The sequence below is a fragment of the Phocoena sinus genome, chromosome 4 (genome assembly GCF_008692025.1).
Source record: "Phocoena sinus isolate mPhoSin1 chromosome 4, mPhoSin1.pri, whole genome shotgun sequence".
Classification (NCBI taxonomy): Eukaryota; Metazoa; Chordata; class Mammalia; order Artiodactyla; family Phocoenidae; genus Phocoena; species Phocoena sinus.
Genome location: NC_045766.1, coordinates 126,649,402 through 126,672,913, shown reverse-complemented (window position 1 = coordinate 126,672,913; position 23,512 = coordinate 126,649,402). Strand labels below are relative to the sequence as shown.

General features: G+C 38.8%; 1 protein-coding gene across 5 annotated transcripts; it reads left to right on the top strand.

Moving 5' to 3' along the window:
* The first annotated feature begins 380 nt into the window (after positions 1–380).
* Positions 381–23,087, top strand: MRPL39 (mitochondrial ribosomal protein L39). 5 transcript variants are annotated; one of them, XR_004349753.1, is made up of 11 exons: positions 389–504; positions 1,299–1,505; positions 3,308–3,447; positions 6,100–6,199; positions 7,262–7,329; positions 10,763–10,875; positions 13,400–13,465; positions 14,918–15,071; positions 19,638–19,701; positions 20,396–20,495; positions 22,984–23,084. XR_004349753.1 is itself a non-coding variant. In XM_032631184.1 (10 exons), exons 1-10 carry the CDS (start codon positions 441–443, stop codon positions 22,989–22,991), a joined length of 984 nt encoding a protein of 327 aa, XP_032487075.1. In that variant the 5' UTR covers positions 389–440; the 3' UTR covers positions 22,992–23,087. The 5 variants fall into 5 exon arrangements, 3 of the variants coding, with proteins under 3 accessions (XP_032487073.1, XP_032487075.1, XP_032487074.1); XR_004349752.1 differs by having other exon boundaries at positions 22,383–23,081; XM_032631184.1 differs by lacking the exon at positions 20,396–20,495 and having other exon boundaries at positions 22,984–23,087.
* The last annotated feature ends 425 nt before the right edge of the window (positions 23,088–23,512 follow it).

Below are 23,512 nucleotides of genomic sequence, written 5' to 3'. Positions count from 1 at the left end.
GGCTGACCACGAAAGTAAGAGTAAACAGAAGTCAGCTTTTCTCCCCAGAAACATACTTTGAGAGAAACAAGGGTTTTGCTCAGCAGGCAGGGAATCGAACCCGCGGAGGGCGGAGGGTGACGACGCGTGTCGGGCTCTGCGGCTCCAAAGGAGACGCTTGTCCCCCTGCAGAGCCCACCGGGTGGCCGACAGGGCGCCTTGGGGTCGAGGACCTCCAGGTCATCCTCCGCGCGCCGGGAACACGCCGGGCTCTGGACTCCAGACCTCCAGCGACTGACTATCAGCGAGGCGCGAGCGCGCCCCCTGGTGGCGAATGCCGCCCGACAGCCCGGCCCGGAACAAAACTGTCCGACGGAACCTGGGGTGCGCGCTCGGAGTTTCCGGGGAAGAAGACGGAGGAGGACTTGAGCGCGGAGGTTCCTAGCGCCGCGGAGGAGGCAATGGCCGTGGGAGTCTGGGGTTGGCGGCTCTGGCGGGCCGCCCCCGGCGGCGGGGCTGGCTGGAGTGAGTTTTAGCGGCCATAGGGTCAGGGAGGGAGGCTTAGAGGATGGTGTCTGCCCAGATTGGGCCCGAGGCGGGTCCTGGGGGGTCCCGCGGGGTTGGGGGCCGAGGAGGGTCTTTTGAGTCCCTGTTGTGTTGGCCGCCCCTTCCCGGCCTTGGGGTACATACCTCGGGACGCGAGAGGAACGGGGAGGGCAGGGGCGGGGCCGCGGGAGGATCTTGGGGTGCCCCTAGGAGGGAGACCACGTCCCGGTGCAAACGTGTCCTTATTTTTCCATTGGACTCGTACATGCCTTGCCAAATCCTCTGATTTGGGGATTGGAAAATAAGCTTAGCATTTCTCTCTCTACATATGGAGAGTTTTGGCGTGGGACCTGCAGCCTCGTGGAGCTTTCTTGTCCTCAAGACCTTTTCAAAGCGACAGTTTTGCTCACGTTTCCAATGACTGGTCTGGTTTTGACTCCACTTCCTGGTTACTTTTTGCCCCTTATTGTAAAGCCCAGATTGGAATACGACCTAGGAAACTGGTGGGAAGTGGCGATCTGATGGTGAAAGAGCAAACTTGAAGTAAAGGCGCGGATCAGGGCAGGCTGCAGTTCTTTTCCGTGGGCGTTTTAATTATTAATATTAGAAAGGGGTTTAAGTTTACTTCTGAACTCATTTTGGTGAACAGCGTTTAAAGTTCCCTTTCCTCCTATTCTTTCCTTGTTGGAGGATGGTGATACGGGAGGGGAACAGGGTGGGGCAATATATTATTTTTTTGGTCAGTATTCACATTTATTGTAACTTCTGCACAGGATTTATAGCAACATCACCTGCTTCTCAGCTGTCACCGACCGAACTGACAGAAATGCAGAATGATCTCTTTAACAAAGAGAAAACCAGGCAGCTATCATTAACTCCCCGAACTGAGAAGATTGAAGTTAAGCACGTTGGGAAATTTGACCCTGGCACTGTCTTTGTCATGAATAAAAACATTTCAACTCCTTATAGCTGTGCCATGCGTAAGTAACGAATCAGGGTACCATTTTGAAGATTTTGCATAAATCAGGAGAAGAACCGGTACAGAGGAGATAAGATGCTGTAATTGCTCCCTGAAGTTCGCGGAAGTTCTCCTTTATCTAGCATCTTACTGAGTGAGTGTTCACTGCGGGCTTAGCAGTTGAGGGCACTGTGGGTCTTGAAAGGTTGGTGCTGTAACGCGTAGGTTGTCCTGGGACTTGCTGGAATCTGGCTGAGTTTAGAGGGCTGTCATTGTTTCCTGCAGGAGGCAGACCTGAAAGCATTGCTACTAGTGTGCTTGCCCCTTTTAGACACACTGTGGTGTAATGGGAGCAGTCACCATGTGAGTCCCATTAAAGGATTTTGGGGTGGAGGGACTGCCCTGGCCTCAGATGATCAGCTTTTTTTTTGGCCTTCTTTTCCTTTCCTGCTCTTTATAGCCTAACTTAAGTCTTTTATCTGCTCACCACTTGCCTCTGTGTGGTGTGTCTTTGTTTACATTTACATGTACATGTAGTAAATGTGTGAGTGCATGGGGTGAATGTGATTGGGGTAAAAATATTTGTTGTGTTCATATCTTACGGGAGAAAACAAGGCCCTGTGTGTGATTTAGTGTGGAAATGAAGGGCACAAGGCCTCTCTGTTATTTTCGATCAAAATGCTTTTGTAGTAGCTTTGACAGAACTGGTAACGTTTAAATTCTGAAAGAACAAAAAGTAGATATGTACACCTACATGCTCGCTCATATATGACTGGCTGCATTGTTCAGATTTTTGGAAAACTCAGTAATGATTCCATTTAAGTAGTTAACTTTAGTTAAAAGCTTAAGCTGACCTGCCGAGTGTGTACTCTCAATCTTCCTTTACTTTGGCGCTTGAATTCGTACTTATAATTGCTTACTTGTTTGGCAAGCATTTATTGAACCTCTGCCGTAGGATAGGCATTAGGAATACAGAGGAGGCTAAGACAAAGCTCAGGCCCTTAAGGAGTTTTACACACATCACATGTAGAGATGAAGCCTCTGAACCACTCTTAGCATGACCGCTGCCCTCAGACTTTGCTTGTCACTCATACTGTCAGTCATTCAGTAAATTTTATTGAGTACCTGGTGATTTCAGGCCTGATGCTAGTCTCTAGCTATACTGGCGAGTGAGCAAAAATAGGCATGATCCCCGCCTTATGGAACTTATTTAGACCTGTGGTTTGACCACTTCTGTGAATAGCTGGGTACTCAAAAAACATCTAATCAGAGTTGGAGTTGCATTCTGGAGTCATATAACAGACCAGAGCTGATTGGTTTATGTGTGAATTCATACTGATAATTATTGAATAAAAACTGGTAACTGTGGTATTTAACTTGAAGAGTCCATGTTAGGGAAGTAAAGATGGTTTGGGAGCAAGACCCCAAACCCATCTAGAACAGACTTACTGGGATGTATATTTATATATTTTCCCTTCTAAGTTGTGTGTGCATATAGCCAAGTATATCCAGGATGCTGCTCTCTGAATATTTAAGGATAGCTCTTGGAAAACTATTTTATTACTTAATAATTGACAGATTAATTTCAAGTTAGACTTAGCCTTAATGATTTTTGTTTGGGTAATTTCATTAATAATTAACAATACATTGGATGTGTTGGGAATTATTTTTGTATTGGCTACAAATCTTTTTTTTCTCCCCAAAAAAGACAGCTTGCAGAATCTTGCCTTTCTGTTGTTTTATTTCTTAACGTAGCACTTAAACATGTAATTTTTCACTTGGGTTTTGTTAGAGTTAGATCTTCAATCTGTTTTAAATTCCCAGATTTAAGTGAGTGGTACTGCAGGAAGTCCATTCTGGCTCTTGTGGACGGACAGCCTTGGGACATGTATAAGCCTTTGACCAAGTCATGTGAAATTAAATTTCTTACTTTCAAAGATGATGATCCGGGAGAAGTCAATAAGGTATTTCTGCCTCTATGTTCTTTTGTACCCCTCCCCCCAATTGTTTTTCTAGTCTTTTTTTTAAATTAAAATCTGTTTCCTATGGAGTTTGAAATGTACAAATCTGGCCAAGGTCAAGTGTTGTACTGTACTAGATAATCAGGGTTTTACTTGGTAGATTAGGCATGTTCATAGTTCAAAAATCCTCAGTGGCATTAATGTCTCTGTATTTTGGTTTGAGAAAACTAAATGACATTCATATCTTTGTTCAGCTTACTTTTATTAATCACCCTGTATATTGCAGTAATTTCATTCTTGTCTTTCACCATCTTTTCTGGATTATTTCAATAACTTTTTAACTCTCCCACCCCCCCCCCCTTTTTTTTTTTTTTTTTTTGCGGTATGCGGGCCTCTCACTGTTGTGGCCTCTCCTGGAGCACAGGCTCCGGACGCGCAGGCTCAGTGGCCATGGCTCACAGGCCCAGCTGCTCCGCGGCATGTGGGATCCTCCTGGACCAGGGCACAAACCTGCGTCCCCTGCATCGGCAGGCAGACTCTCAACCACTGTGCCACCAGGGAAGCCCCCACCCTCCTTTTTTAATCTGAAAGTCTTCCTTAATAGTCCTGCAAGAGTTTTATTAAATGATGTGAGTAAAGATGATGTCACTTATTCCTAAAGAACTTGCCTACCTGATAACCGTTCATATAACTTTCCCAGCTCTGTGTGGACACTTCTCACTCTCACCTGCCTTTTGAGCTTCACCTTCCACGGCATCTTTCCACTTCCTCTTTGCTCCAGCCACACTGGAGGACTTGGTCACTAATGGTTTCTGTTGTGTTATCCTCCTTGCTTTTATTGATGCTCTTTGAATATTTTCTTTCCTCTCTATTAAAATCCTGTTTACCTGTTATAGTTCAATTAAAATGCCATATGCTCCATGGAACCTTCTCAGTTTCTTCTTGTCAGAATGAATCCCTCTTTTCTTCCGGGCCTCACAACACGTGGCTAGTGTCTCTAGATACAGTAGTTTGATTTTCCCTTGTAATACGAACTGTTGAATGTACTGGATTCTTGGCTCTGTGAAGACAGGGATCATGTCCCTTATTAGATCTTGTCCTTGACTTACATACAGTAGGTATTTAATAAATATTTGTTGAAATGAAATACTTAAAGAAGGAAATGGTAGACATGATACTAGTAGTAGCTAACATTGAACATTTATTGTATATCAGGCACTGTTTTAGTGATTCACAGATATTAACTCATTTAATCCTCATTAAAAAAAAATCCCATAAAAGGTGCTATTATCTCCTTTCTACAGATAAATAAACTGAGGCAAAGAGCGGTGTCATAGCCTGACCAAGGTTACCAGTTTGCTAAGTGGCTGAGCCTGGATTTGAACCTAGGCATTGACCCTGGAGTTCACCAGACATTAAGAACAGTCAAGTCAGATAGATGAAGAAGTGCATTTTGCTACTGGCCTTCAAGGCCTGGCTTTGCATTTATTTTTAATGTATTTGTGTGGTTGTGTAGAACACACTCTGGAGCAGTCTCTGCCATGTGCAACCAAATGAGCCCACTCTTGTCCTCCTCAGATACGGAGAAGAGCTTAGGAAAGCCAAGTGCCTAGTTATAGTAGTGCCAGTACAGAGCTTAAGATGGTGTAGGACTTACGTGTCTCTTTATGACTCTGGGAAGGTCATTGCATGGATACCCATATTGGGCATGTCCATGGATCAAAATGCTAGTGAGATGGAAGCCCAGTTAATAGTGAGGTTGCTTTGTTATAAATATGAATAACCTAACTGATATGTGATGTTAGGTATAGGATAGGAGTCATAAATCTTTTTTTAAATTTTATTATTTTATTTTTATTTATTTATTTTTGGCTGCATTGGGTCTTTGTTGCCATGTGCGGGCTTTCTCTAGCTGTAGCAAGCGGGGGCTACTCTTTGTTGTGGTGCGTGGGCTTCTCATTGCGGTGGCTTCTCTTGTTGTGGAGCACGGGCTCTAGGCACACGGGTTTCAGTAGTTGTGGCACGTGGGCTCAGTAGTTGTGCCTCGTGGGCTCTAGAGCACAGGCTCAGTAGTTGTGGCACACGGGCTTAGTTGCTCCGTGGCATGTGGGATCTTCCTGGACCAGGGCTTGAACCCATGTCCCCTGCATTGTCAGAGGGATTCTTAACCACTGCACCACCAGGAAAGCCCATAAGTAATCCTTAAAAGTTAGCTTCCATTATAAAGCAATTATACTCCAATAAAGATGGAAAAAAAAAAAGTTGGGTTATCCCTCCATATTTATATATGTTATAAACAGGTATATTTTAATATATTTATTTTACTTTAGCACAAGTTTGTTAACAAGTTAACTTTATCCTGGGTTAAAAATAAAATTACTACCAGTAGTAAAACTATTTATTGGTTGATAAACATTATAGTGTCTGATATCTTATACAAGCATTGCTAACCACATGAAGTTGGTGCTTCATTCTTTTGTGGGTTTTGCTTCGTGGTGGTCATGTCATGGTCTGATGGTAACCATTGCTAAATGTGGAGGATGGACAGATATTTGAGAAATGGTTCCTAAGTCAAAAGTCAACCTAAATTTTAATATTAAAGAAATGTTAGTAAATGTTGTGTTTATTATGTTTGTGTGTATTTTATTTTTCTAGGCTTATTGGCGTTCTTGTGCCATGATGATGGGCTGTGTGATAGAGAGGGCATTCAAAGATGAATATGTGGTCAGTTTGGTCAGAGCTCCAGAAGTTCCAGGTGATGTACACATATAAATAAATAAATAAATAAACATATATATATATGTGTGTGTGTCTATATACATATATGTATATAGACACAGACATTTTCTGTAATCTTTGAATATTTTGGTACATATTTTTGTTGTATAGAGTTCACTTCTTATTTAGTCTAATATAAATTACCATCATACATATATTCCATTTATTATGGGTAACAAAATCCATCCTATCACTGTCATATATACCTTCTATTTATAATGGTAAAAGAATCCATTTTATTTAATTATTGGCGGTCAATTATTAACATAATAGAATTAGAGGAGAATGTTTCTTTTGAATGTGAATTTCATGTAATTATATTTTGTCAGTATTTATTTCTTAGCATTTTAAGTACTTATTTCCAAACAGAATGTGAGGAGGAGATATGAGTATAAATAGGCTTCTGTAGAAAACTGTGTTTAGGTGGTACCATTTCACCAGAAAGACCCTGACACTGGAGAGGAATACCATTTTGGGGAGGTGGAAGAGTTCACATTCTTTGTAATTTTCCTAAAACTAGGATTTTGCAACAGTATGTGTAGTAGGATCACAACTGTATTTTTTTTTAAAAAGGTGGAAGTTTATATACCAAAAAATATTTGATTTGGCAATAAATGATTCTAAGCAAAACAAAACAACATAAAATGAAGAAATTTAGAAGATATTAAAAAAGAAATTAAACATTTCATGTCCATTTAGTTATTCATCTACTTATTAAATATCTTACTCTTTAGGAATTTTTATATCTAGTAACTAATATTTGAGATCTCTATGGTGGTAATATTCCTGAAGAAAATGTGAATGGTTAAAAAATACTGGTGATGTTGGGTTAACAAAAAGGTGAGTTAGTTTTATGGTGGGGGGAAAGTTGGTATAGCTCTGACAAGCAGCTGGAATAATGGTGACAATTTTATAATTTGTAGTGTTGGGAGAGATTGTTGACCCTTCATTTTATGGTCTAAATATTCATTTGTTGCAAATTAGTAACTTTCTACCCTAACAGATTTGACTTTGCTTTTTATTTTGGTTGGATTTACAGTAATCACTGGAGCCTTCTGCTATGATGTAGTTTTGGATAAGAGACTTGATGAGTGGATGCCAACAGAAGTAAGTCTAGTCTTTGGAGTATTAATTTTAGAGTCTGTGCCTTTCTTTGTTAGAACGAGTCCTGTGTTAGTATTGTTGAATGGTACTGCATGTCGAGGATATTAAAAGAATCAGTCAATCTGTATTGTTGCTTTTTAGTGTATTTAAGACAGATGTATATGATGGAGGGTATTCACAACAGCATGGTACCCAGAATAAAATATAGAAGCTTAACTATCTTGGTTGATGTGGGGGCAAGGGGCCTGGAGCCTTACCTCCTTGGATCTTCAGAGCACAATTTGAAAACCACTGCCCTAAGCCATTTTAAGCCTATTGCATCCTGAGATCTTCCTATCACCAAGGGTTACATTGAGAGTGGGGGAGGGGTGAATTAAAATATCAGGCTTTGACAAAGGTAACCGAAATAGCAGCAAACTAGCCTCTTCTGGAACGGTCTGCCCTCATAAGGAGGGTGCTCCTTGTTGGTCTGGGACTGGGGTAGCAGCAGGAGCCTGGTTAACAGAGTGAATCTAGATCAGGTGCTGTGTAGGTAGAGGATGCTGATGGCTTGCAGAAGTCAAGCCTAGAGGCTTAGTTATGATTGGGGAGAACAGACAAATGCCTAATTCTTAATTAAGCAAAACTGTACGTCCTACAGATTGGAAGTCTGGAGATCAGAAGAGGGGCGGCAGTGTAGCATACCATTTTATCAATTCCACTATGAACATTTTTTTCACATTTTAATATCTCTGAAAACAAATATGTCTTTTGTTTGTTTCTATAACTTTTTTTAATTAAACTGTTTTTAGTTGAAGAAAATTATAGGTACACATGGAGTTTAAGGAATAATACATAGAGATTCCATGTTCCTTTTACTCAGTTTCCCCAATGGTATTATCTTGCAAAACCGTAGTACCATATCACAACCAGGATATTGACACTGATACGGCCAGGAACATTTCTATCACTGCCAAAATTACCCATGTTTCTCTTTAGTCTCCATCCGCCCGCCCCCCCCCATCCTTAAACTGTGGCAACCACTAATCTGTTCTCTATTTGTATAGTTTTGTCATTTCAAGAACGTTATGTAAATAAAATCGTTCAGTATGTAATCTTTTGGGATTGACTTTTTTCACTCAGTGTAATTCTCTGGAGCAAATGTGACTTACAGTAGATAGCATCTTATGATTATAACTGGTAATGTTTTTTCTTACTGGTGCATCTTGGATTTAGTGAAATATTGTAGTTTCTAAAAGCAAAAATTTTGGAATCAGCCAGCAAATGCATGGAAAGATGCTCAACATCACCAATCATTAGAGAAATGCAAATCAAAACCACAATGAGGTATCACCTCACACCAGTCAGAATGGCCATCATCAAAAAATCTACAAACAGTAAATGCTGGAGAGGGTGCAGAGAAAAGGGAACCCTCCTGCACTGCTGGTGGGAATGTAAATTGATACAGCCACTATGGAGAACAGTATGGAGTTTCCTTAAAAAACTAAAAATAGAACTACCATATGACCCAGCAATCCCACTACTGGTCATATACCCTGAGAAAACCATAATTCAAAAAGAGACATGCACCACAATGTTCATTGCAGCACTATTTACAATAGCCAGGACATGGAAACAACCTAAATGTCCATCAACAGATGAATGGATAAAGAAGATGTGGCACATATATACAATGGAATATTACTCAGCCATAAAAAGAAACAAAATTGAGTTATTTGTAGTGAGGTGGATGGACCTGGAATCTGTCATACAGAGTGAAGTAAGTCAGAAAGAGAAAAACAAATACTGTATGCTAATGCACATATATGGAATTTTAAAAAGCTGTACTGATGAACCTAGTGGCAGGGCAGGAATAAAGATGCAGACGTAGAGAACTAACTTGAGGGCACGGGAGGTTGGGGGTGGGAGGGCAAGCTGGGACGAAGTGAGAGAGTTGCACTGACATATATACACTACCAAACGTAAGCTAGATAGCTAGTGGGAAGCAGCCACATAGCACAGGGAGATCAGCTCGGTGCTTTGTGATGACCTAGAGGGGTGGGATAGGGAGGGTGGCAGGGAGGCTCAAGAGGGAGGGGATATGGGGATATATGTATATGTATAGCTGATTCACTTTGTTATACAGCAGAAACTAACACACCATTGTAAAGCATTTATACTCCAATAAAGATGTGGGGGAAAAAAAAAAGGAAATCACAAATGACACCTGAAAAAAAAATTTTTGGAGTCAGGGAAGATCCAGATTTAAATGCTGGCTTTGACAGTTATTTCTTGTGTAATCCTGCCGTTACTGCTTAATATCAAGAGAGAGAGAGGAGGGAAACAGGAAGGAAAAGAGAGAAAGGGAGGGAAGAGAGATATTGGGAGAGATGGGGGGGTGAGGGGAGAGGTTGGAATGGTTTCTTCATGATCTGTGGACTTGTGGCAATATAATTTCTTTTTTTTTCAAGTCTGTCAAGATTCTTAATTCATTGGGGGAGTTAAGTAAAAACTAAGGAGATGAAAATTTAAGTCTCATTATGTATGAAACTTGCTGCCTCCTTTTCCTTTTTTTAAAGATAAAACTTTAAAAAAGAAATGTACTAGTTAATTGCAGGCACCGTGGGGTTTAGAAAGTGGGGGAAAGTTACAGTCAATTAACAGCTATATTAAACCATGAATGTGCGTTGGTTATACAGAAAATTGTCCATTTAAGAATGGAGAAGAGTCATTCAAAAGAGTCTATTAGGAAGTTTATGGAAAGAATTTTATTGCAAAAATTATTTGCATAATAATACTTGATCTTTTCTGTATTAGTTATGATTTACAGTGTGAAAACTCAACTATAGTTTTTATTAAACTCATAAACATTGTTAATGTGTATTATTAATCATTTTAATTGTGTGAAATTGACATTTTCATTAAACAGAAATTTCTAATATTTGATTTATGCTATATTTTGGACATGGCCAGTGATGACATTACATTTCCTAGTGAAAGTTTCTGAATCACATAAATAATAATTTTTTCCTCATGCCTTTATTTAAAAAGCTTAGTTTTATACTCATAGTATAAACAAATTTTTGTATCTTACCATTTACTTATTAGTATTTCTACTTGTTGCACCATCATTTTAATAAACGTTTATAGGGCTGTATAATTTGAATGAAATGTTTATTAAAATTTCTTTGTGGGATTATCCATAATATTTCTAATACAGGCGGCTATTTAATTACAAGTTAATTACAAGTTTTATAGTTTGTAGAATTGGGAGAAATTGCTAATTGTACATTTTATGGTTCCAGTATTTAATTGTTGCAAATTAATGCTTTCTTTCCTAGCAAATTTGCTTTTTGTTGTAGTTGGACTTATAATATTAAGCATACAGTTTTATCTGCCTTATAGGGAAATGTTTTTAAGTAAATTGTTACAAAAGGTTAATACTTTCATTTTTAAGGAGAACCTATGTTCCTTCACAAAAGATGCTCGTACTTTAATTTATAAAGATCTTCCATTTGAAACTCTGGAAGTTGAAGCAAAAGTGGCGTTAGAAATATTTCAACACAATAAGTAAGTGTTGGCTTCCTTTTAAACAAAATTAAACCTCCCAAAGTTGTATGTAATGAAGAAAATTCAGCTCTTAATAACTTTCATATTTGATGTATTTATGTAGCACACTTTTTACTTTTTAGCTCTGGGATCTCTTTTCTGCACCAGCCTATTTGCTTTTGTTCATCTCATTATTTCACTGAGAAGAAGTGCCCCTGCCACACCTTTGATAATTTTCTTACTTGTCTTACTTCTCTTTTTCTTTGGCTAGTCCTTTTCTTTATATCACCATAGCAATATGTTTCCCTTTTTTCCTTCCATTGTGAAGTGGTAGCCTACGTTAAGAAATTGCATTATTTTGAATTTAAACTTAAATTTATTTAAACTGTTGCATTTGGCAACCTTTCCTTCCCATCTTTCCACTCTTCAGATGAAAAGGGTAAGACAGAAAATACCAGCTGTTCGGAGGCAGCTAACAGCTGAAGTAAAACGTTCACACAGATCTTAGTCTTCTGCATGGGAATTAACCATTTGATAGATTTTCCTCGCCAACATGTTAAATCCTGCCTGCCTTCTCAATTCCCTTTTTCACTCAGAAAACTTCCAATTTATCTTCTACTAATTGTGAGAACATAAACTAAATTTTAATATTAAACAACTTAAAATTAGAATTAATTAGAAAGGAATACCTGCATTGCAAAAAATCATATAGATACTAGATTCTGAAGCCAAAATGTGCACCTGCAAATTGTTAAAGGTAAATGGTTTGGAATTTCTTTAGCTATTTATAAAATGAGGCACAGATTCTCATGGGGCTAGTTTATAATATTTAGCATATTTTGGAACCAGTGTACTTAGAAAGCAGAAGGAATATACTGAACTGGAGTACAAATTATTCTTTACAACTAAATTACCATTAATTCTATAAGAAAATTCCTTAAATTATCAGAATTTATCAAGTCACCTCCCCCACCAAAATTCTAGGGCTGTGTGGTCCAATAGAAATATAATGTGAGTTATCTATATAACTAAATTTCTTAGTTAGCTATATTAAAAAAAATTCAAAATAAAGGTGAAGTTAATTTTAATAAAACAGTTTTATTTAAACAATGTATCTGAAACATTTCAACATGTGATTGATATTAAAAACTTAATATTTTATAATTCTCTTTTTCATACTAAGTCTTCAGAATCTGGTGTGTATTTTACACTTAAGGCACATTTCAATTAGGACTAATTACATTTAAGTGCTCCATAGCTACTATATTGGGCAGCGTACTCTAAACTTTCATTTCATGTTACACTGAGATTTCCCTTTCCTCCCACTCAACTGTCAAAGTCTAGGAGAGGCTTGTAGGACTTTGGTAACTTTAGGTGAATGTGTAAAGGGAGGTGGGAGATCATTTAGGGGCAAGTTTGAGGAGACAGAGTTTTGGAGGTTGAAGGTGGATCAGTGATGGGGCCTTTCTCCTGTAGGGGGAACTTTCAGTGGCTTTGCCTCCCAGGGGACAGGAGTTTCTCTTAGAAGTGGGTCAAGAGGAACAAACATTCAAGGGAATTGGCTCCCTCAGTAATCATTGGCGCTCTGGAAGAAGGGGTGTGGCAGTAAGCGGATGTTTTTGCACAAACTGATACTTCCCAACCTTGCCACACATGTGTAATGTTTGTTTAGCATTCTGGGGTAAAGAGGCAAGGCTCTCAATAGTAAGTGGTAAGGTCATGATTTGAACCTGGGCTGTGCAGTTCCATCTGTACTATTCATTATACTGACAGACCCTAGTGGATTTGAGAGACATTTAGGCAGTAGAATTGATGTGACTTGGTAATGAATTGGATGGAGGGAATGTGGTGGGAGAAACAGGAATCAAGGAATCTCTGAAGTTTTTCACTTGGAGATGTGGGTAGTTGGTGGTGTCATTTACTAAACTAGGGAATTCAGGAATAAGAATAAGTTTGGTGAGAAAAGAGAGGGTAAATTTTTGTTCAGTTTGAGAACTTGGGAGTGTGAGATGCTTGTAGACACCCTGGTGGATGTCTGGAGTGTTTTGGATATACAGTTTGGGGCTCAGAAGAGGTATGTGGATTGGAAGCAGAGGTGTAGAAGATATAAACACATAAGTAGTAATTAAAACTGTGCAAATCAAGGAGCTAGCCCAGAGAGGATGCTTAGAGTGAAAAGAGTTTATGGACAGAACCCTTGAAGGGCAGGGAAAGAGAAGGGTGACCAGAGAGTTAAAATAACAAGCAGTAGGGAATGCCACAGAAGCCGGTGGAAAAGAACACTTTGAGAAGTGGAGGTGAGCAGTGGAAGTAAGAACTAAAGAGTGTCCATTAGGTTGGCACCAAGGAGAACAGTTTGGTGGAGTTGTGAAGCTGTGGCCAGATTGAAGGAGGTGAGGTGTGAATGGGAAGTGAGGAAGGGGAGGTTCCAAGTGTAAACCCCTCTTGCAAAAATTACGGCTGAAGAGGAAGAGAAAGGGAGGTGGCTTTAAGCACCTTTTTGTACATTTAGAATTAAAACATTTGTTTCTTTGCTGCTTTTTAGGTACAAATTAGATTTCATAGAAGAGAAGGCGTCTCAGAACCCTGAGAGAATAGTCAAGCTACACAGGTAAGTAAAAATATAAAAATTGACTGCTATGCTAATTTATAGAAAGGTTTAGTTTTATTGTTACCTGACTGGTGTATGACTGGAAAAGATTTGTACCTTAATTTGTTGGTCTTATTACCTAACTTTTTACTGCTTTGTTCAATTTTTTGCTATGGTGTAATTGGAAGCTTTAAGTCATCTTCAGGAACAGTTGGGGTTTCTGTTCCTCATTTTATTGTTTGTTATTTTTATTTCTGAAAGAGTTGGAAACCATTGTAAGAAAATGTAATTTTTAGAGTTAATTTTGAAATTGGGCAAAATACTCATTGTTATGAAATGAACATGATTCATATGTATATAGAAACATGAATACTGCCTAATTAGTTACTACTTATGTTACATATAAGGAAGTTATATCACAGTGTGCTTTCTGATGCTGGGATGAGAGGGGTAAGAATGCATTATGCAAAAGTGGCTTCACGGCCTGTATCTGTTTTCTCAACTTCATGTTTTCTTGACTCAGATTTAAATTTTTTCCTCTAAGAAGCTGTCTTACATGCTAAATTCTAAACTCTGTTGCAGTTAGTTGTTATAAGGTGATAGGATATCAGTTTTAGACATTGGATCCACTTGATAGTATGATGTGTTCAGTGATCTTAAAAATCTTTAAGGGGCTTCCTTGGTGGTGCAGTGGTTAAGAATCTGCCTGCCAATGCAGGGGACACAGGTTCCAGCCCTGGTCCGGGAAGATCCCACATGCCGTGGAGCAACTAAGCCCGTGTGCCACAACTACTGAGCCTGTGCTCTAGAGCCCACGAGCCACAACTACTGAAGCCCGTGCACCTAGAGCCCGTGCTCCACAACAAAAGAAGCCACCACAGTGAGAAAACCGCTCACTGCAATGAAGAGTAGCCCTGTTCGCTGCAACTAGAGAAAGCCTGTACGCAGCAACAGAGACCCAAAGCAGCCAAATAGTTAATTAATTAATTAATTAAAAAATTATTTAAAAATCTTTAAAATTATATTAATGCTAAGTAAGAAAAGGATTCACTGGTGTTTTCTTTCTTTTTTTTTTTTTTTGTGGTATGTGGGCCTCTCACTGTTGTGGCCTCTTCCGTTGCGGAGCACAGGCTCCAGACATGCAGGCTCAGCGGCCATGGCTCACGGGCCCAGCCGTTCCGCGGCATGTGGGATCTTCCCGGACTGAGGCACGAACCCGTGTCCCCTGCGTCGGCAGGCGGACTCTCAACCACTGCGCCACCATAGAAGCCCGGATTCATTGATTTTAATTTCTAAAATTTTAATCTCATCACTTGAGATTCTTGTGTCAGGGGCTATTAGAGATGGAATTGATCCACATAGATTGTTCTTGATTAGGGATGTAGTGGCAAAAAGAATGAATAGATTTTTTTTTAACTATTGTAAGTGATTTGATTTTGAGGTTTTATTTGTTTATTTTTTAAATCAAATCAGATTTGGTGACTTCATTGATGTGAGTGAGGGCCCTCTTATTCCAAGAACAAGTATTTGTTTCCAGTACGAAGTGTCAGCGGTTCATAATCTTCAAGCCACCCAGTCTAGTCTTGTACGAAGATTCCAGGGTCTCTCTTTACCTGTGCACTTAAGAGTAAGTAAAGCTTAAAGTTTCAGACCATTCAGTTTGGGTGTGGGTGTGATTCTGGGCTTGATTTTATACCAATTTGAAGGACATACATTTTAATTTTCATTAAGTTGTGTAACACTAATATTTTGTCAACTTGGGTTTATGATTAAAAATAATTTTACCCAGGATGTAAACAGATAATTTACAAAAGAAGTATTAGTTGAAAAAATTAAATCAAATTGAGATAGTTTTTCTTTTTTTTATACATTTATTTATTTATTTATTCTTGGCTGCATTGGGTCTTCGTTGCTGCGCGTGGGCTTTCTCTAGTTGTGGCGAGCGGAGGCTACTCTGTTGTGGTGTGTGGGCTTCTCATTATGGTGGCCTCTCTCGCTGTGGAGCACGGGCTCTAGGTGCACGGACTTCAATAGTTGTGGCAGGTGGGCTCAGTCGTTGTGGCTTGTGGGCTCTAGAGCGCAGGCTCAGTAGTTGTGGCACACGGGCTTGGTTGCTTCGCGACATGTGGGACCTTCCTGGACCAGGTCTCCAACCTGTGTCCCCTGCATTGGCAGGCGGATTCTTAATGACTGCGCCACCAGGGAAGTACGAGATAGTATTTTTAATACTTCAAATTAGTATAGAGGAGGGTGCAGTGAGGAGTAATGGAGCACATATTGATAGGACCTTCAGGGGTGCCTTTTGGCCTTAACATTTGGCACGTTCTTCTCCCTAATCTATTTTGAGGATCTATTCCATATCATTTTCCATATTACTCCCACCCCTTGCTAATGCTTCTATTTTTTAATTAAAGTTCTGATTTTGAGATAATTGTAGATGTATATGCAGTCCTAAGAAATAATACAGAGAGATCCCAAGTACCTCTACCCAGTTTTTCCAATGGTAACATCTTGCAAAACTATAGCACACTATCACAGCCAGAATATGGACATTGATACAGTGAAGATACAGAGCAATTCCTTCACAAGGATCCCTCATGTTGGCCTTTGATAGCCACAGCCACTCACACCCACTCCCCTCTGCTCCACCCCCACCTCCTTGCTTCTGGTAACTTCTCATTTGTTCTCCATTTCTATAATTTTGTCATTTCAGGAATGTCATATGAATGGGATCATTCACTATTGTGATCTTTTGGGATTGGGTTTTTTCACTCAGTGTAATTCTCTGGAGATTCATCTAAGTTGTTGCATGTATCAATATGTCAATAGTTCGTTCCTTTTGGGCTTCCCTGGTGGCACAGTGGTTAAGAATCCGCCTGCCAGTGCAAGGGACACAGGTTTGGTCCCTGGTCTGGGAAGATCCCACATGCCACGGAGCAACTAAGCCCATGCGCCACAACTACTGAGCCTGCGCTCTAGATCCCGCGAGCCACAACTACGGAGCCTGAGTGCCACAGCTACTGAAGCTCGTGCACCTAGAGCTTGTGCTCTGCAACAAGAGAAGCCACCCAATGAGAAGCACGCACACTGCAACGAAGAGTGGCCCCTGCTCACCACAACTAGAGAAAGCCCATGTGCAGCAACTAAGACCCAAGGCAGCCAAAAATAAAAATAAATAAATAAATTAAAAACAAAACAAAACAAAACAAAACAGAAAAAAAAATTGTTTGTTCCTTTTAATTGCTGAGTGGTATTCCTTGGTGTGGATATACCACAGTTTGTTTAGCCGTTCACTTGTTAAAGGATATTTGGGTTGCTTCTGGCTACTTTGAATAAAGCTATTATGAATAAAGCTGCAGTAAACGTTGGTGTGTAGGTTTTTGTGAATAAATATTTTCATTTCTTTGGGATAAATGCCCAGGAGTGCAATTGCTGGGTCATATGGCAGGGGTATGTTTAGTTTTTTAAGAAACTACCAAGCTAAGTTCCAGTTTCTGTTCCCACCAGCAGTGTGTAAATAATCAGTTTTTCTAATCCTTGTCAGCACTTGATATTGTCAGTAATTTTTATTTGAGCTATTCTGATGGGTTTGTAGTGGTTTCTTATTTAATTTTAATTTGCATTTCCCTACTGGCCAGTTATGTTGAACATCTTTTCATGGGCTTACTTGCCATCTGTATCTTTTTTTGATGAAATGTCTGTTTTTCTCTTTTGCCCGCATTCTAATTGGATTGTTTGCTTTTTTTACTGTTGTTTTGAGAGTTTTTGTTTGTTTGTTTTTTTGATATTCTGGATACTAGTTCTTTGCTAGATATGTAGTTTGCAAATATTCTCTTTCTGTCTGTAGCTTGTCTTTTCATCCTCTTAACAGGTAGCAGTTTTTAATTTTGATGAAGTCCGGTTATCAGTTTTTCCCTTTATGGATCATACTTTTGGTGTCAATTCTAAGAATTAAATGCTCAGCCCTAGATCCCAAAGATTCTCCCCTATTGTTTTTCCTAAAAGTTTTATATTTAAGTTTGTAGTTTATTTTGAGTTAAATTTTGTATAAGGTATGAGATTTAGGATGAGGTTCCTTCTTTTCTTTTTCCCTATACTTGTCAAATTGCTCCAGTACCATTTGTTGAAAAGGCTATCCTTCCTCTGTTGAGTTGCTTTTGTACTGTTGTTAAAAATCAGTGGTTGTATATGTGTGGGTCTATTTCTGGGTTCTCAATTGTGTTCCATTGATTTATGTGTCTCTCTCTCTTCCAGATATCACACAATCTTGATTACTATAGCTTTAATAGGTCTTAAAATGAGGTAGAATAATTCCTCCCATGTTATTATTTGTTATAAAAATTGTTTTAGCTATTCTAGATCCATTGCCTTTCCATTTAACTTTAGGGTAATCTTTTTTCTATCAATAAATCTTGCTGGGATTTTCTTTTTTCTTTTGCCCTACCCTGGTACGTGGGGAGTTTCTTGTCTTTTGGGAAGTCTGAGGTCTTCTGCCAGCATTCAGTATGTGTTCTGTAGGAGTTGTTCCACATGTAGATGTATTTCTGATGTATTTGTGGGGAGCAAGGTGATCTCCGCGTCTTACTTTTCCGCCATCTTCAATGGTTCTCCCTTGCTGGGATTTTGATAGAAATTTTATTAAACCTGTATATCAGTTTGGGGAGAATTGATGTCTTTACTGCATTGAGCCTTCCAATCTATGAACACAATATATCTTTTCATTTATTTAAATCTTCTTTCATCCCTTTCATCAGCATTTTTTAGTTTTTACCATACGTGTCCTTTGCATGTTTTTTCCACACACCTTCCTTTCCTAGCTTTTTCCATTTCAGTAAATGATACTGTCGTCTAGCCGGCTGTTTGAGGTAATCTTGATTCTCTTTCCCTCATAGCCATGCCCCATCCCATCCACCAGCAAGTCCTTTCAACTCTTAACCCTAAAACATATTCCGAATATGTTTTATGAGCATAGCAGCTCATCCACTACTGCTTCCCTCATCCCTGTTGCTCTTTCTCTTCACTCCCCTTCTTTGCTTTCATTCTTGCCCCCTACAGCACATTCTCTGCTGAGTAGTCAAAACGAAGCTTTTAATATACAAATCAGATCATGCAGTTCCTCTGCCCCAGACGTTCCAGTGGCTTCTCATGAACAAATGCCAACCCTTCACTCTGTCTCACAAAGCCCTACGTTGTGTGGCTCCTGCCTCTCTCTGACTGCATCTCATACCGCTTTCTCCGTTACCCGTTATATTCCACTCACACCTTAAAGTCTCCCACCCGCTGCTCATTCTGCCTGAGCCAGGTATGGTTTTCCCTTTAACATACCATGCTGCTCTTCCTCCAGAAGGTTTGCATGTACATATTTAGTAATTTTACCTTTTATTACAGTTTTTACCAGCTCATCCAGTTTGAAATAGTCCCTGACCCACCCATATCCCTCAGTATCACCTTCAACTGCATTAGTAACATTGATGTGGTTGTTTTGCACCTTGCATTTTTCATTTATGCATTCTGATAATCCTCTGCTACATAAGATTGTTAAGAATTAAGGAAAGTGGTTCTATAACTTTACTGTTGTCTTCATTAGTTTTTACTTGTTCTTTAGGGTAATTTACTAAATCCTCTAGGTCTGCTCTTTCAGTGTGAGATGTCATAGTTTTTTTTTTTTTTAACATCTTTATTGGAGTATAATTGCTTTACAATGTTGTGTTAGTTTCTGCTGTATAACAAAGTGAATCAGCTATACCTATACATATATCCCCATATCCCCTCCCTCTTGCGTCACAGTTGGTTCTTAATGAACCTTTCCTTGTGCTTGCTTGTGATTTGAAGAATGACCACTAGCATATTGGAATTGGCTATTTAAGAAAAGAATGGGTGGAAAAGTGGGACAGATTTTTGCTTCCCATTAGAAGGAATGTGTTCTACGGTGGTAATGATTAAGAAGCACAAAGAGGAAGAATGGCATATTCAGTCCTTAAGTCTTCTTTTCTTAAATGCTAAACAAGGCAGCTGTTCTGTATAGTATGTACCCTTTTCCCCTACTTGAACTCACTTTTGGAACCACTTAGCCTCATTAGTACTGCCTAACTTTTTATGTATTTGTTTTGTTTAAAACCTATGTAAAGACTCAGCCTCTTCTATTGTAACTTTTGTGCTTTATATAACTCATAGTAAATCTTTTCTTCTCAAGGCACATTTTACGATATGGAATAAACTATTGGAAAGGTCTCGGAAAATGGTGTTTTTGACAACATGTGAGTACATTTCTATGAAGAAATTTTCCTTGAAATTAAGCAACCACTACTACCACAAGAACAAAATAATAAAGAAAAGAGAAAGAAAGAAAAAAGTAATTAGTTGTCTAAATAGCTAAAGCGGTATTGTGGTTGTTGACCCTGTTAGTATTTTGGCAAGAGAAAAGTTATTTGGCAATTCTTTTCATTTTTATTTGTTAGTATCATGGGAATGATATTGTAGAACTTGAAGAAAAATAAGAATATTACTATATAGTAGTTGTAGTTCTTAATGGTTGTAATGGTGTTAATTAGGTCTTGATAATTTTTTGGTAAACTTAATGAACATTTAAAGATTTGCCAGATATGAGTTAAAGCTGCCTCGACAGTTGACATATTAAATATGCAAATGTCCTGAAGAACCAAATTTGAATACTTGTGCTACTGTCGTTTATTCTGTGTCACTAGCATCTAGATTTCACAAATAGGAATGATTATATTTCTTGACCACGATCATCCCTGTTCACTCTTTCAGAGACTAAGTGTTAACTTTTTACTTATATTATCTGATAGCTCTCCTGTGTAACCTGGCCTCATGAACCCTTCCTCATTACCCCAAGTTTCCACTCTAGTCAAGCTTACAAGTACACATCAAACTTACTTTCTTGTTTCTTTGTTTTAGTTTACCTTCTTCTGTCACTTCATTTTTTTCCAGCTTTATTGAAATACAGCTGAAATATTGAAGTATATTGAAATATTGAAGTATATTGAAATATTGAAGTATTGAAATACGTACAACATTGTGTAATTTTAAGGTATACTGTGTAATGATTTGTTATATCTATATATTGTAAAATGTTTAACACAATGAGTTAGTTAACACATCCATTATCTCAGAGAGTTAGCTTTTTTTTTATGGTGAGAAGGTTTAAAATCTCTCTCTTCGCAACTTTCAAATACGTATTGCATATTGTTAACTCAAACTTATGCTCAAGTTTGTTTCTTTATGACAGTTATGTCTAGACTCTGTTTCCCATCCTCCTCCTGTCTGTTTACATCCTACTCATTCTGCAAGACCTTGTCCAAATCTTACCTTCTCCATGTAACATTCTCAGAGTAAACTCTGAACAAACATCCATCCCTGCAATTTCTGCTTGATTGTATCCCTCCTCATATTGTTTTCTGATTATTTTTGCTAGTATATTTACATTGTGTTAACCCATTCAGGGTTTGTTGTATACTATGTGTAATGCCAGAGTTTGAACACAGCACTCGGCATATGGGGGATTACCCAATAAATTTGTATTGATTATTTTGCATGATGATGTGTAAACTTAGTCTTTATCAATGACTTTACAGATAGAATTCACTATTTAGGCACTTAGCTATAATGTTTTTGTGTAAAGGTGATGTAAATTTTCTTTTTCTCATGAGAAGAAAGTGTTTTTGAATAGGGAGAGTAACTTTGTCTCTTTGGTTGGTCACAATGTCCATTTTAGATTAAGAAACTAGAGAAAAAAATGAGTCTATAAGAAATGTAGAAAAATAGTAGAGACAGTAACCTAGAGTAGTATCTAGTAGAAATCAGTGAGTAGCTGTTTTTGCAACATTTATTTTGGTTCAGTTTCCTTCTTCCACTGTTTGTTTGCTTGTCTAAAGGGAGTAGGTTAAACATATGGTTCATTGATTTAACTACACAGACTTATTGAATGTTTGTTATGTGCCAGCAACAGTGGGTACAGTAATGAACACAATCCTCTTGCTGTTCTCAAGGAAGTTACTTGAACAGGATAACTAGACTTAGAAGCAGACAATTCAGGTGTACATGTGGGGCTCTGGCATAAAGAAGAGAAGGACCGAAACCAAGCTGGGAGGGGTTGGTTAAGGAAACTTCCCAGGAATTGGTGTTTCTTAAGCTGGTTTTAATGGATGAATAAAAGTGGGCCAGGCAGATAATTTGCTTGGGGATGGGTTTATCTCAGAGGAAGCTACTCGCCTAAAGAGGCGTGGAGGAATGGAGTGCGTGGTGAATGTAAGATGAATATGGATGTACAGTCACATGTAGGGTGGGTGATGAGTCCAGATTAGTTTGTTGGAAATAAAATATGAGGGGCTTGTCTTCCATGATGTGAAATTTGCATTCCCCTCCTGGAGGTGATTGGAGGTAACTGGAGAATTTGAATAAGGAAGTGACAGGTAACTGGAGAATTTGAATAAGGAAGTGACCTATTGGTAAACTATTCCTGTGTAAAAGCTCATTCTGAGGGCAGCATGGAAGATAACTGTGACTTAAGCCATAGTAGATGATGAGATCCTGAAGTTCCGGCAGGGCAGTGAAAATGGCTGTGAGAGTTACTTAGGTGGAATTAATAGGACTGTTGATTCAATATGCAGGTAAGAGAACTGTGGATTCTCTCATGCCAGGCTTGGGCACCTGGGTAGAGCCCTTCACTGAAATAGATAATGCAGGAAGTAGGGCAGGTTTTGGGGGTGATGAGGGATACAGTTTAGCTCTGTTTGTTTGCTATGTCTGAGTGACATATAATAGAAATATTACCATACAGATATCTATTTCTACTAAACCTGTTTTATACTATATTCAAAGTAGAATTATTGGTTTTTTTCAACAAAACAGATTGATTTAAAATACCTTGTTGCAGCACTGCTGATATTTTTCTTAAACTAATGATTTCATTTTATAGATGAAAAATAAAATGACCATCTTGAGAAGCCTAGATATATGCCTCAGGTTGTATTTTTTTTTTTTTTTTAATTTTATTTATTTTTTAATTTTATTTTTGGCTGTATTGGGTGTTCGTTGCTGTGTGCAGGCCTTCCCCAGCTGCCGCGAGCCGGGGCTACTTTGGTTGCAGTGTGTGGTCTTATTGCGGTGGCTTCTCTTGTTACGGAGCATGGGCTGTAGGCTTCAGTAGTTGTGGCATGCAGGCTCAGCCGCTGTGGCACACGGGCCCAGTTTCTCTGCGGCATGTGGGATCCTCCCGGACCAGGGCTCGAACCGCTGTCCCCTGCATTGGCAGGCGGACTCTTAACCACCGCGCCACCAGGGAAGTCCCTCAGGTTGTATTTTTAATGGAATTGTTGTACTTGGTAATTTATATTGGGAACTTGGTCTTGTAAGTTTTCTTCTCTTTCTACTTAACTTTCTATAATAATTACTATTGAAGGAGAAAGACAAAGACAGGGTCATTATAAGAGAAAGGCTGTGCAGTGATTTTAAATGGTGGGTGAAGGGTAAAACTAAAAGTGTTTATTAGAAAAGTAAAGCTATTTATGTTTTTACAGGTACCTGAAGATCAAACTCAGCCTACGGAGGAAAGTGCATCTGCCTAGTAACTTCCTCAAATTTAGATATGTATAGTAAATTAAAATAAAAGTTTTCTATGTAATGTTTGTGTGTGCTTTTTGTCTTTTTCTCCCTAAGATGTATACTGATGTTTACTCTTTCCTTTTTCTAAAGGATAACACAATAAAAATTTTACACAGAAACAACCCTGTCTCCTCCTCTCCCCGAATGTAATACTTTGGCATGTTTTCTCCTTTCATTCCTTTTTTGTACATGTATAAACATATATGCACAAATACAAATGCCATCTTTTACAAACATAAATAGGACCATCCTAGTTTCCATTTTTCACTGTTGTAAACAGTGATGCAGTAAACATCATTGTGGCAAGTGGCAAGTGTTTTTGGATGGATTAACTGACTATTTACTGAGTAACTGAGTATTTCCTATATACTGGCCACCGTGCTGAGCTTTTCACATGGAGTCTCTTATTTATTCCTCATGACAACCTGTTGAGAAGGTGTTTCT

What these genes read in the sequence shown, in the direction of transcription:
- MRPL39 (XM_032631182.1), top strand. Translation starts at nt 441, where the DNA reads ATGGCCGTGGGAGTCTGGGGTTGGCGGCTCTGGCGGGCCGCCCCCGGC. An exon ending in TCCTTATAGCTGTGCCATGC is followed by an intron (nt 1,506 to 3,307) that starts GTAAGTAACGAA and finishes TTAAATTCCCAG; the next exon opens with ATTTAAGTGAGTGGTACTGC. An exon ending in CAGAGCTCCAGAAGTTCCAG is followed by an intron (nt 6,200 to 7,261) that starts GTGATGTACACA and finishes TTGGATTTACAG; the next exon opens with TAATCACTGGAGCCTTCTGC.